Source organism: Molothrus aeneus, chromosome 31 (assembly GCF_037042795.1).
Source record: "Molothrus aeneus isolate 106 chromosome 31, BPBGC_Maene_1.0, whole genome shotgun sequence".
In the NCBI taxonomy this organism is placed as follows: Eukaryota; Metazoa; Chordata; class Aves; order Passeriformes; family Icteridae; genus Molothrus; species Molothrus aeneus.
In genome coordinates this window covers 1211407-1225046 of record NC_089676.1, presented here as the reverse complement: position 1 = coordinate 1225046, position 13640 = coordinate 1211407, and the positions used below count along the sequence as shown (strand labels likewise).

Sequence of the window (13640 nt, the reverse complement as noted above, 5' to 3'; positions counted from 1 at the left end):
TGTCCAGTCCCTCTCCTGGCCCAGCTCTTAGCAACCCACCCCATTTCCCCCCATCCACAGTGGGTGCTGAGCCCCAGCCCGGCCTGTGGGGTGCAAAGAGATCCCTCTGGGGGCGTCCCTTTGCTGCTTGGGGGGGCAGCACAGCACCCCCAAATCCCCCTGGAGAGCAATGATGACAGCACACAGCATGGGAAGGGTTCAGCTGTATTTTGGAAGAAAGTACAGGCAGTAATACAGAAGCTTTGCAAGCATAGATACATAACAACCTCCCCAAAACCCACTGGAGTGGGGGGCTTGTCCTGGCACCTTCTCCAGCTCCACCCCTCTGCTGCACTTGAGGTCAGGGGGGGCTGCAGGCGTTTCCCAATCAAGGCAAAAAGCCAAGAGATCTGCCAATGGCTGGATGGGCTCCTGCCAAGGGGGAAGCTGCATCTATCAGAGCCCCAAATCTGCCCCACTCGAACAAAAAGCCTTCCTAGGTGCTTTCCTGGCAAACCAGCTCTGACCTGGACTGAACATCTTTCTCTTAATCCCTGAAACAGCTCCTGAGCTCCGGCCACCAGAGATGAGCCTGAATGACTGCAGGAGAGGGAAGGTGGGGGTGAACTCCTCTGGATGCAGGGGGGGATGAACCCTTTGGGGGATGAACCCCTCTGGGGGGGGGTGAACCCCTCTGGATCAATGGGGGTGAACCCCTTTGGGGGATGAACCCCTCTGGATCAGTGGGGGATGAGCCCCTCTGGGAGGGTGAACCCATCCGGATCAGTAGGGGATGAAACCCTCTGAGGGATGAACCCCTCTGGATGCAGATGGGGATGAACTCCTCTGGATGCAGTAAGGGATGAACCCCTCTGGATGCAGTAAGGGATGAACCCCTCTGGATGAATGGGGGTGAATCCCTCTGGATCAGTGGGGGTGAACCCCTCTGGGGGGATGAACCCCTCTGGATGCAGGGGGGATGAGCCCCTCTGGGAGGGTGAACCCCTCTGGATGCAGATGGGGATGAAACCCTCTGGGGGATGAACTCCTCTGGATGCAGAGGGGGGATGAACCCTTCTGGATGCAGAGAGGGAATGAACCCCTCTGGACGCAGTGGGGATGAGCCCCTCTGGATGCAGATGGGGGTGAACCCCTCTGGATGCAGTAAGGGATGAACCCCTCTGGATGCAGGGGGAATGACTCCTTTGGGGGATGAGCTCCTCTGGATGCAGTGGGGATGAACCCCTCTGGATGCAGATGGGGATGAACCCCTCTGGGGGGATGAACCCCTCTGGATGCAGATGGGAGTGAACCCCTTTGGATGCAGGGGGGATGACCCCTTTGGGGGGTGAACCCCTCTGGATGCAGATGGGGATGAGCTCCTCTGGATGCAGTGGAGGTGAACCCCTTTGGATGCAGGGGGGATGACCCCTTTGGGGGGTGAACCCCTCTGGATGCAGGGGGGATGACCCCTTTGGGGGGTGAACCCCTCTGGATCAATGGGGGTGAACCCCTCTGGGGGGATGAACCCCTCTGGATCAATGGGGGTGAACCCCTCTGGGGGGATGAACCCCTCTGGATTCAGTGGCTCTTAAAGAGGGCGCCGGGGGCCCCTGCTGGGGCTGAGCTGGTGGGACTGAGGTCCATCACCCAAATCCATCTGGTCCCAAAATGCAGCTCCGCTCTTTTCACTTGCCCTGCTCCATCTCCACTCCACTGGGGCTCCCAGCCCAACCCCAACCTCAGCTAAGGCACAACTTGGCTGATTTAGAAAAAGGGCAAGAGGTGCCTGGGATGGGGAATAAGGGGGATACAGTACATAGAGCAGGGAGTGCAGGCGGGCAGGGGGCTGGGGAGGGGGCAATGCCCACACAGGGACGTGGGCATCGCCCGCGAGCTGCCGGGAGCCCCCGCGCCAGCACCGCCAGGAATCACAACTCAAAAACGAGACAAAAAAAAAAAAAAAAGGGAATTTTGGCTTCAGATCCCAAGAAAAAGGGTTGTAAAGGCACTGTGCTCCACTTGAGACAGGACAGCAGGCCCTGTGGCACGCAGCTCCAGTGGGTATGGCTGCGCTTCTCCCTGTCCTATGTAAAAAGCTTTGGCAAAAAAGGTACAATGGAAGGAGCATTTCAACTACAAACTCCTCCTGCATGGCTGCTCTGTAAACACAGTTCTTTGCTGTCTTTGGCTGAAGTTCTAAAAAATATTTGAAGCTGAAAAGCTATTTTTTGGTTTGGTTTTCTTTATATAGAAATAGATTTTTTTCTTTACAAAAAAAAATCAAAGCATCTTTTAGCACTTTTAATATATATATATATATAAAATTCCTGCTATAGAAAAAAAAAACACCTTGGTTTTTGATATCTTGTTTTTTAAAGGGAAAAAAATTTCTGTTGCTTTGGGAAAAAAAAAACAAACCTAGCTGGAGATGGGCAGGAACCACAGGAATGCGCCATGGAATTACATGATGCTGCAGTTCTGCACAGCCTGAGCCTGGAAGGGAGAAAGAAAAAAAGAGAGTTAAGAAGACCCCAGTGTCACCATCCACTTGCTCTGACTGCAAAGTGTCCAGTGGGATCCTTTGGATGCCCACAGTGCCCCCACATGTTCCTCCATCCTGGCCCTTGGGGTGTGATAAATAAATCCTCCCAAGTTGGGATGTTCAGAGTTCCAAAATTTGAGAATTAGTGGTAGGTGATATATGAGGATTATAATATTGACTAAGAGTATCAATATAGAATATATTGTATATTAATCTAATATATAGATACAAGGTGCTGAAATATTCACATTACCAGCATGAGCACTCAGCAGCAGTGGAATGAGTGATGTGGTGTCACAGACATCTTTTCTGAAAAATCTTTTTTTTAAGATTATTTTTCTTGAGAAGCTGAGAGGCTTCAAGAACAAAATGTAAACAATGGTTATCTGCTGCTGTAGAATGCAACAGGTAGATCTGTGATTGGTCTCATAGAGTTGTTTTTAATTAATGGCCAATCACAGTGAGCTGGCTCAGACTCTCTGTCCGAGCCACAAACTATTGTTATCATTCTTTTTTTTTTTTCTATTCTTAGCTAGCTTTTTGATGAAACCTTTTCTTTTATTCTTTTCGTATAGTTTTAATATAATATATATCATAAAATAATAAATCAAGCCTTCTGAAACATGGAGTCAGATCCTCATCTCTTCCCTCATCCTAAGACCGCTGCGAACACCGTCACAATGGGGAATGCTCTGGGGTGCCGAGTGAGGATGAGTGTGAGATGGAACGGGGTGGGAAGCATCACTTTCCAATCCCTCTCAGAACCCCCCATCCCTTATAAAGAGGTTTGTGTGAGCTCAAAGAGGAAGAGCAGGGAGAAGGAGAGCTGGGAGGGGGACGGCATTGCAGAGAAAGGACAGTGCCAGGACAGGGCGCCCCAGCAGCACGGGGCCGGCTGGCAGCGCGGTGCCAGGGGCTGGCACTGGCACTGGCACTGGCACTGACCTGCCTGCGGGGGCTGGAGCTCCCCAGGAGGTAGTTCCTGGTCACCAGGCTGTCCCCGAGGCCGATGCCAGAGTCGCCCATGCTGCGGTAGCTGCGGGTGACGGTGACGCTGGAGCTGGACGAGCCCGAGGACATGGAGGTGATGCCGGCGTTCTGGGAGCCCGACTTGTCAGCTGGCTGGCCACACGTGCCACACACCACGGTGCGGGAGCGCAGGTTGTACTCGCCGGGGTCCCCAGAGCCACTGCAGCCCTGCACACGGGGGGGACAGACGGACAGAAGGGACTCAGGGCCCTGCCAGAGCGTGCTCTGCACAGAGTCCCTGCCCTGGGGATGGTGGCAGCACCAGGGTGACACAGGAGAGCTCTTGAGGAGAGCCTGGCTCACCTGTCCTCTCCATCATGTGGTTTAGAAATAATATTTAATTAATAATAAATAATATAATATAATATAATATAATATAATGTAATGTAATGTAATGTAATGTAATATAATATAATATAATGTAATGTAATATAATATAATGTAATATAATGTAATATAATATAATTGCTATATTATATTATATTAAATTCTATTCTATTCTATATATAATATATATTATAATTATATATATATAATATATTATATATATTATATTTAACATATATTACATATATACACACATATATATATACATCTATACATACAACATATATATAACATATATAATATGATATAATGTAATGTAATGTAATGTAATATAATATATTTATTTTTATTTATTTATTATTTAAATAATATTTAATTAATAATTAATAGTATTTAATTACTGCGTTTCTAATCCCAAGTGACTGGGGCCAGCACGCTGCCAGTGGGTGATCAGGAGAGGACAGAGCAGAGTGGGTGATCCTCAGTGAGAGGACAGAGCAGCTGCTGACAAGAGGTGTCATCCATCAACTTCCCACCATCCTATCCTCCAAGCAATGCTCAGCCTCCCTCTGACTCTTCTGAGCCTTTTCATGGCACGTCAGGGTTCTTTAGGCTTGGAGACGACTTCCAGCAAGGTCTTCAGAGCTTTTTTAGTGAGCAGCACTCTGCTTCAGATGCCAGAGGTCTGTGTGGCTTCTCTGATGCTGCTGTTTCCACAGCAGCCTCCCCACTGCCTTCTCCTGTATGCCTGATCCTGCTCCGAGCTCCCTCCCAGCCTGCCTGAAGCTGCACCCCCTTGAAACCAGCAGCATCCCCAGGGCCCTACTCACATGGTGGTGGCGGTGGTGGATGCTCATCTCATCATCATCCTCATCCTCATCGTCATTGATGATCACAGTGCGCACCAGTTTCCTCATGGCCACCTCCTGCAGGGGACAGGGGGTCAGTTGGGAGGGTCAGTGCCTGTCACCCCCCCTCCCGGTGCCAGAGCTGCTCTCACCTCCCCGTTGGAGTTGATGAGGGCGGTGCGCAGGCTGTCCCCGGAGCCCCAGCTGCTCTGGGCTTTCCACACCAAGTTGCTGGGGGGGCTGTGGGTTGCTCCAGCTCCCGAGGCCCAGATCTAGGGAGAAAAGCAGGAGCAAAGTGACTTCTTCTGGTCTGCAGACTCCACAGCCTGGCGGGTCTATCACCACACACCAACCACTCCATGTAAGTGGCCTGACAAGGTTTGGGATCTTGGCAAGGTTTGGGATCTTGCCTGGATCCTCCACCAGGCAGGGACTCACCGTGACCACCTGGCCAGCCTTCAGGGTGAACTTCGGGGGGAAGCGGTAGGTAAGGGGGGGATCATCCCCATTCTGCCTCTTGATCTGCCAGTTCCCCATGGCCTGGTCCTGTGAGAGAGAGCAGGAACCTTCAGAACCCTGGTTCCTCCCCAGCTTGTCCCATTCACCTCCTGCCCGTAGGGTGAAGCAGGGCTGAACCTCACCCCTAGGCTGTCAGGAGCCAGGACACCCCTCTGGCTGTCCTGAGCAGCCCAGACCCCTGCCAGGGGGCTCAGGGACCCTGGCACAGAGCCCACAATGCCTGTGTGGTTTTGATTATGACCCCTGGAGCAAGTCACCAAACTTAGATGAAGATCTGCAAGCCACGACAGTTTAAGTAGAATAATAGTGAAATTATCACAAGGTGAAAAAATAGATTTTGGGGTTTTCAGAATGGGGGTTCAGGGGGCAAGATGGAGGGATCTGGGCGTGTCCAGCCTTTCTCCTTCTTCTTCTTCTTGGCCTCCATCTTCTGCTGTGATGGTGGCACTTTTGGATTGGTTTAGAGTAGAAGCTCAGTGTCTAACACAGGTGATAGGTATTGGGAAGTAATTGTAAATATTGTACAGGTAGTTTTTAGTATAAAAAGACAACACCACCCTGGGGCAGGGCAGAGTGGTGAGAGAACACCTGAACAGACCTCGGCAGGACAGGAGAAAGAATTTTATAGATAAGAAACAATAAACAACCTTGAGACCAAGAAATGAAGAGCCCTGACTCCTTCAAGCACCGGCCTGGGAGAAGAGACTTTGGAACTTTTCTCGGGGTCACTGACAAGCTAGAAACCCCGACACCAGGGATCTCACCCCAAAGGCAAACTCACCTCGTTGGACTTGTTCCTGAGACGGACAAATTTGCCCTCCAGGTCCACCTCCTCCACGCCAACACGGCCACTGGTCCGGGCATGGTGGGAGAAGCTGGTCCGGCTCTCGCTGTCCTCCAGCTTCCTCTTCTTGGAGGAGCCTGGGGTGGACAGGTGGCTTCGGGATGCACCTTTGTGGGATGAAGGGCTGGGGGACAGCCTCAGCCTGGCAGGGGGAGAAGAGGAGATGAAGCTAGTGAGGACACAAAGGCTGGGACCCTGTTGAAGATTGCAATGCAAGGTGTTTTTTCCATTGCCATCTGTATGGCAGATTATCTTTGTCAAGTGGGCAGTTTGCTTTATCTCTCTCTCTTTGAGTGACCACATTCACACCTCCCTGGGAGGGGACATCTGCTGATAACAGCTATGAAATGTCCCTGCATGGCTGATAAGAACTATAACATCCCATTGGGAGATGTGAGCCCAGGGGGAGGAGCCAAGCATTGCTACCCAGATATAATCCAGAGGTTTTTGAGACACCAGCACGGCTTTCTCCACGGGATTCCCCAGAGGAACAGCAGCTGCCTCTCCTTCCACTGGATCTTCAGAGGAAGAATTCATCCTTCTCTACAGGACCCCCTTGCTTCAACAGAACCACCCCTGATACTTCAGGAGGGCTGCAGCCACATTTCCAATGCGACTGCCACCAACACCCTGACCCACAGGGTGTCAGGCTGGGTTCTGACTCTGTCAGTGTTGTTCTAGTGCACTGCATTGTTTATTTTATCCTTTTATTTTTTTCCTTTCCCTATTAAAGAACTGTTATTTCCTACTCCCATATTTTTGCCTGAGAGCCCCTTAATTTAAAATTTATAGCAATTCAGAGGGGTGGGGAGGGTTTACATTCTCCATTTCAGGGGAGGCTCCTGCCTTCCCTAGCAGACTCCTGCCTTTCCAAACCAAGACAGACCCGCGTGGCCCAGAGCTGGGCACAGCACCCTGAGCTCACCGCTCCTCCTCGCCCTCCAGCAGCTTGCGGTAGGCGTTGATCTCCATATCCAGAGCCAGCTTGATGTCCAGCAGCTCCTGGTACTCATCCAGCTGCTGCTGCATGCGCGCCCTCATCTCGGCCATCTCCCGCTCCTTGTCGGACAGCAGGCGCCGGTTGGTCTCGCGTTCCCTGGCCAGAATGTCCTCCAGGTCGTGCAGCTTCGCCTCCTTGGCAGCCAGCTGCGGGGAAGGGACAGATTGGTCTCCTTGAGCCAGGTCTTATAAGCTCTTGGAGGTCTATATGACACCCGAGATAGCTCAGCCACCTCAGATGGCATCAAATCGGCAGGATGGTTTCTGTGGTGGTGTTGGAAACAGAAGAGTTTTAATAAAAGGCCAAATAGCAGCTCTTTACAGAGAAAACTGGGTCAGGGGCATGAGGCTCTTGCTCCTGGTAAAACACCTCACAAAAGCAATTACTGCCTTTGTTCTCTTCTTTTTCTAGTAAATTGCCTAGGTGGGACTTTTTGGCTTCTGTCCAATTAGCTATCCTTAAATTTGATGTGAAGTCCCCAAGTTCCTATGAGATGTCTTTTCACCCAATTGAGGAGAGAAACTTCTGAGCTTTTTTCCTTTTTTAAAGAGACAAAGGATAATTTGGTCACTCCATCAACAGGGGGCACATCCCTGCAGGGAGGGAAGGTGAGGGCGAGCCACTCCACCTGGGACCATCCCTAGGGCAGACATCCCAAGGAACCCTTTGGTCTCAACCCACCTGCTTCTGCAGCTGGCTGACTTCTGAGGAGAGGTTGTCAATGCGGATTCGGGTCTGCTGCAGCTCCTCATGGGCAGCGCCCACCATGTTGCTGTTCCTCTCAGCTGACTGCTTGGCATTCTCCAGCTGGGGGACAGGACAGGGACATCAGCACCTCATCACCTGCAGCCCACCTGCCCTCTTTGGGGTTGGAAGGAGAGGAGAGGAGAGGAGAGGAGAGGAGAGGAGAGGAGAGGAGAGGAGAGGAGAGGAGAGGAGAGGAGAGGAGAGGAGAGAAGAGAAGAGAAGAGAAGAGAAGAGAAGAGAAGAGAAGAGAAGAGAAGAGAAGAGAAGAGAAGAGAAGAGAAGAGAAGAGAAGAGAAGAGAAGAGAGAAGAGAAGAGAAGAGAAGAGAAGAGAAGAGAAGAGAAGAGAAGAGAAGAGAAGAGAAGAGAAGAGAAGAGAAGAGAAGAGAAGAGAAGAGAAGAGAAGAGAAGAGAAGAGAAGAGAAGAGCGTGGGGGATCTGCTCACCTTCGCCCCGTAGGTTTTCTCCAGTTCCTCCTTGTAAAGCCTGATCTGGGCCTCGTGCTGGCTGCGCAGCTCCTGCAGGGCCTCGGAGAGTTTGCTCTCAAACTCGCGCTGCCGCCCGTTGTCGATCTCCACCAGCCGCGTCTCGTGGCGCCGCTTGGTCTCCCGCAGCTCCTGGGGACAGCAGGGGACACTGGGTTGTCACAGGGATCTTTTATGGAAAATCCTTTCCTTAGGGTTTTTTCCTCCTGAGAAGCTGAGAGGCCTCAGGAACAACATGTAACCAATGGTTATCTGCTGCTGTGGAATGCAACAGGTGCATCTGTGATTGGTCTCATGTGGTTGTTTCTAATTAATGGCCAATCACAGCCCAGCTGGCTCGGACTGTCTCAGTCACAGGATTTTGTTATCATGTGTGACCATGTTCACAGGGGTCTTAGGTTGAGGAAGAGACGAGGATCCAACTCCTTGTTTCAGGAGGCTTGATTTATTATTTTATGATATATATTGTATTAGAACTATACTAAAAGAATAGAAGAAGGGATTTAATTACAAGGCTAGCTAAGAATAGAATAAGAAAGAATGATAACAAAAGCTTGTGGCTCGGACTCTCTGTCCGAACCAGCTGGGCTGTGATTGGCCATTAATTAGAAATATCCAACATGGGCCAATCCCAGATCCACCTGTTGCATTCCACAGCAGCAGATAATCAATGTTTACATTTTGTTCCTGAGGCCTCTCAGCTTCTCAGGAGGAAAAAATCCTCAGGAAAGGATTTTTCATAAAAGATGTCTGCGACAATCATTCTTTTTCTATTCTTAGCCAGCCTTCTGATGAAATCCTTTCTTCTATTCTTTTAGTATAGTTTTAATATAATATATATCATAAAGTAATAAATCAAGCCTTCTGAAACATGGAGTCAACATTCTCATCTCTTCCCTCGTCCTGGGACCCCTGTGAACACAGCCACACCGGGTCACCTCAGGGAGGGGACACAGCACACCCAGTGGGGGTGATCCCAGCCCTGTGATGTGGCAGCACATCACAGCTCACCTCACTGTAGATGTTCTTCTGGAATTCCAGCTCCTCCTTCAGGGTCTGCAGCCGGTTCTCGGCATCCACACGGCGCAGCATCTCATCCTGCAGCTGCTTCTTGGCTTCGCCCAAGGCGCTTTCCAGCTGCCAGGGGGATGGAGAAGGAACATCACAGAGGGCTCTGGGCATGGCTGGGGACCCACCACCCAACTGCATCTGCCCCACAGCCCCTGGCAGCCCCAGGCAGGGGGGGTAAAAAGGGATCCTTGGCTCAGCTGCCACTGCTCACCTTGGCCACCTGTCCCCTCAGGTCCCGCACTTCATTTTCCAGATTCCTCTTCTCACCCAGGGCTGTGGAGAGCGCAGCCTCCTTGGAGTTAAGCAAAGCCTCCACATCCTTAAGGCGTGCCTGGGCAGTCAGCAGGTCCCCTTCCTTCTTGGCATTCCTGCAAGGCAAAGGGTGGCACAGGTGAGCGGCACAGCAGGAATAATCACAGCCATCAGGAAATTATGGAGCTGCTTTGGTTCAAAGGGACCTTAAGGCTTATCTAGTTCCACACCCTGCCATGGGCAGGGACATCTTTCACTAGACCAGGTTGCTCCAAGCCCTGTCCAACCTGGCCTGGAGCACGTCCAGGGATCCAGGGGCAGCCACAGCTGCTCTGGGCAACCTGTGCCAGGGCCCCACCACCGTCACAGGGAAGAATTTCTTCCCAATATCCCATCCATCCCTGCCCTCTGGCAGCGGGAAGCCATTCCCCCGTGTCCTGTCACTCCATACCCTTGTCTGAAATCCCTCTCAAAACTTTCTAGTCCCTGTAAGTACTGAAAGAGACTCTAAGGCCTCATCAAGCTTCTCATCCACCAAAACCTCCCAGTTCTTCTCCTCAGGGCTGTTCTCAGAAAAGCCTTTGCACTGTACCCCGAGCACAAAGAGTGTCACTGCAGCTCCTCTCTGATCACTCCCAAAAGGGCTGCACTGCTGTCCCTAAGAACCACCCACAAGGGGAGCAGCACATCCCAGCCAGCACAGCCAGCCCTGGCTGGGACACTGGGAAGCAGGAAGGGCTGGGGATGACCGGCAGGGCAGGAGGAGGGCCAGGGTGCAGCACCCAGGTGCAATCTGCACACCCACAGCACGGCAGGAGAGCCGGGCTGAGCAGGCTGGGGCTGGCCTGGCCCCGTGTGCTGTGCTGGGATGCAGGGCAGCGTGGTGGGACACTGCAACTCCCTGGGACCCCCAGAAATGGTAAAAGTCTCTTTTCCCAGCCTGGCTGTTGAAGAAGGAGTCAGGGCTCTTCAGTTCTCGCTCTCAAGGTTGTTTATTGTGTCTTATCTATAAAAAATTTTCTCCTGCCCTGCCGAGGTCCATCCAGCAGGGCAGTTCCAGGCACTCTGCCTGCCCCCAGGGCAGGGTTATGTCTTTATACTAAAAACTACCTGTACAATATTTACAATTACTTCCCAATACCGATCACCTGTGTTAGACACTGAGCTTCTACTCTAAACCAATCCCAAAGTGCCACCATCACAGCAGAAGATGGAGGCCAAGAGGATGAAGGAGAAAGGCTGGAGACACCCAGTTCCCTCCATCTTGCCTCCTGAACCCCCATTCTAAAAACCCCAAAATCTACTTTTCCACCCCGTGATAACTTCACTATTATTCTACCTAAACTGTTGTGGCTTGCTGATCTTCATCTAAGGTTGGTAATTTGCTCCATGGGTCAAATAATCAAAACCACAGGTGTTTTGGGCTCTGAGCCCCCTGGCAGGGGTCTGTGACAGAGTTCACAGGGGTCCAAGGATGAGGGAAGAGATGAGGATCTGACTCCATGTTTCAGAAGGCTTGATTTATTATTTTTTGATATATATTATATTAAAACTATACTAAAAGAATAGAAGAAAGGATTTCATCAGAAGGCTGGCTAAGAATAGAAAAAGAAGGAATGATAACAAAGGCTTGTGGCTCAGAGTCTGAGCCAGCTGAGCTGTGATTGGCCATTAATTAGAAACAACCACATGAGCCCAATCCCAGATGCAACTGTTGCATTCCACAGCAGCAGATAACCATTGGTTACATTTTGTTCCTCGGCTTCTCAGGAGGAAAAACCGTAAGGAATGGATTTTCCACAAAAGATGCCTGCGACAGGGGTCTTGGCTGTTCTGGACGGCCAGAGGGATGTCCTGGGCTCCCACTCAGCTCAGCTGGTGCTCAGTGGATGCGGAGCTGTGGTGCCTCATCCCCCCAGCCCCACCTCTGCCATCCCCACCCACCATCCTGGCCCCCCTCTCTGTTCCAGCCACTCCTCATCCCCGCCGTGTGACCGGGGAACCTGATCTGACTGCGCACCAAAACACAGCCTGAAGCTATTTCGGTCGCTCCTATAAAAAGAAAACACCCAAGGGCTCCCCAGCAGCCGCCAAGCCCGGGCTGGGACTGTCACCCCCTCCTGGGGCCAGGAGGGAGCACCAGAGCTGGGACACGGCGGTGACAAACCCAGGGAGTGGCTGAAGCACTCGGCCCATCCCAAGGCAGCACCCAGAGCCCAGCCCAGAACACCAGGAGCAGACCCAGGAGAGGCGGGACAGCGCTCCCAGACTCGCAGACGAGGGATGTTGGAAGCCCCTGGATTGGCCAGCAGCAGATTTTCCTGCATTTCTTTTTGTTTCCCGCCCTGAGAAGTTCTTCTGTTATTCTGGGTTTCAAAAGCCCGGGTTTCAACATCCCAGGCTACTGTTTTTAAGTGCAAACCTCCCTTCAAATCCCAGGATATTCCATGTTAAAAGAGCGAGAATTCCACTTAAGGACAGTTAAAAAAAAAAATAAATAAACAACCCAGAATTCCTACACGTACAGTAACAAAATTCAGAATCACTTAAAGTGCTGCTGTCAGGAAAAGCAGAGCCCAAGGGTCTCTGGGAATCCAGGAGCAGCTTGCAGACTTTTTCTTGGAAGTGAGTAAAGATCTTTCTTCTGCCTCTCTTTCAATTTCTGAAAGCTCCTTTCCCAGCCCAGAACACTCTTTATCGTGGTGCAAAGGGCTCAGTGTAACACGTTGGGTCTGTACTGAATTCTAGAACGTATCTGTGGTGGGATTTTCATATTTTAATGTTTGGGGCTCTCAGGTAAGAGGGTCTCAATGCTATGCACAGAGTATGATTTCATAGCCCATAAATTCCATAAACCAGCCTCTTTTATGTCTAAATAGCATTTCAGCAGTCTAGAGAATTTGGAATTTTGCCCACGGAGGAATAACTGACCAAGAAACGCTGCTGGTCCCTCTTTTCCAGTAAACCACAGTCTCATTTGCTGCTGGAGCTCTTTCCTGTCCAACCCCCTCCTTTCGTGCCAGTGACTCACAGGACAAGAATGCCAACTGGGAGTGGGTCCCAGGCTGCTCCAAGGCTCGCTGAGTTTTCCCATCTGGCCCTGGCTCAGCCCCGTGGCCAGCGTGGCCACCCCAGCACTGCTGGTGGGGTGCAGCCCTGTCCTTCCTGAGGAGTGATGGGGCTGCTCTCTGCTCATCCCTGGGGCTTGGGGCTGCTCTCTGCTCATCCCTGGGGCTTGGGGCTGCTCCTCATCCCTGGGGTTTGGGGTCCTCCTCATCCCTGGGGTTTGGGGCTGCTCTCTGCTCATCCCTGGGGTTTGGGGCTGCTCTCTGCTCATCCCTGGGGTTTGGTGCTGCTCCTCATCCCTGGGGCTTGGGGCTGCTCTCTGCTCATCCCAGGGGTTTTCCTGCTGCTCTCTGCTCATCCCTGGGGGTTTCCTGCTGCTTTTTGCTCATCCCTGGGGGTTTGGGTACAGCTGGAGGACTCTGGCTCGTTGGGATGGGGCTCCAGCACGACCTGGATGGTGTCACTCTTTCAAGGGACAGCAGTTCCATTAACCAGGGACAAACAGAGGGAAAAACACTGAGGGTTACACTTGTGCCTGCAGCAGATTTGCCTCTCCAGGGACCAGAAGCATCCAGGGCTCTGGGCATCAAGGCCTGGAAAGCCCCACAGTAAATCCCAGCCTCAAAGACAAATCCCTTTTGCTTAGAAGCCTCCTGTGCTCAGCTCTGGGTTCCACTGTGAGGAGGAGAACCAGGAGCTTGGAGCTCACCAGGCTGAGCTGAGAGACAAATCCTCTCCTGTCCTGGGGGGTCCAGTCAGGCTCCCTGGGCCCTGAGCATCTCCCCCATGCTCCTTCCAGGCACACCCTGGCCCCAAAGGTGGCAGCAGCCTCTGGATAAGGAATCAGCACACGGGTGAGTCCTCTCTGGCCGTGGGGACCCCCAGCCCCAACCACTTCAGGCCAGCCCTGTTGATCCCTGCTCCAGCCCA

At 51.8% G+C, this 13640-nt stretch overlaps 1 protein-coding gene across 1 annotated transcript in view; it reads right to left on the bottom strand.

Moving 5' to 3' along the window:
• Positions 1 to 185: 185 nt before the first annotated feature.
• LMNA (lamin A/C) overlaps positions 186 to 13640 on the bottom strand; it is a 28026-nt gene continuing 14571 nt past the window's right edge. Inside the window, exons 2-12 of the mRNA XM_066568221.1 lie at positions 9604 to 9760; positions 9333 to 9458; positions 8283 to 8453; positions 7773 to 7898; positions 7017 to 7237; positions 6029 to 6233; positions 5167 to 5274; positions 4881 to 5000; positions 4711 to 4806; positions 3470 to 3721; positions 186 to 2475 (exon numbers count right to left, since the gene is read on the bottom strand). Of these exons, the coding sequence (XP_066424318.1) occupies positions 2443 to 2475; positions 3470 to 3721; positions 4711 to 4806; positions 4881 to 5000; positions 5167 to 5274; positions 6029 to 6233; positions 7017 to 7237; positions 7773 to 7898; positions 8283 to 8453; positions 9333 to 9458; positions 9604 to 9760 (1615 nt within the window). The 3' untranslated portion in view covers positions 186 to 2442. The remainder of the gene's footprint in view (positions 2476 to 3469; positions 3722 to 4710; positions 4807 to 4880; positions 5001 to 5166; positions 5275 to 6028; positions 6234 to 7016; positions 7238 to 7772; positions 7899 to 8282; positions 8454 to 9332; positions 9459 to 9603; positions 9761 to 13640) is intronic.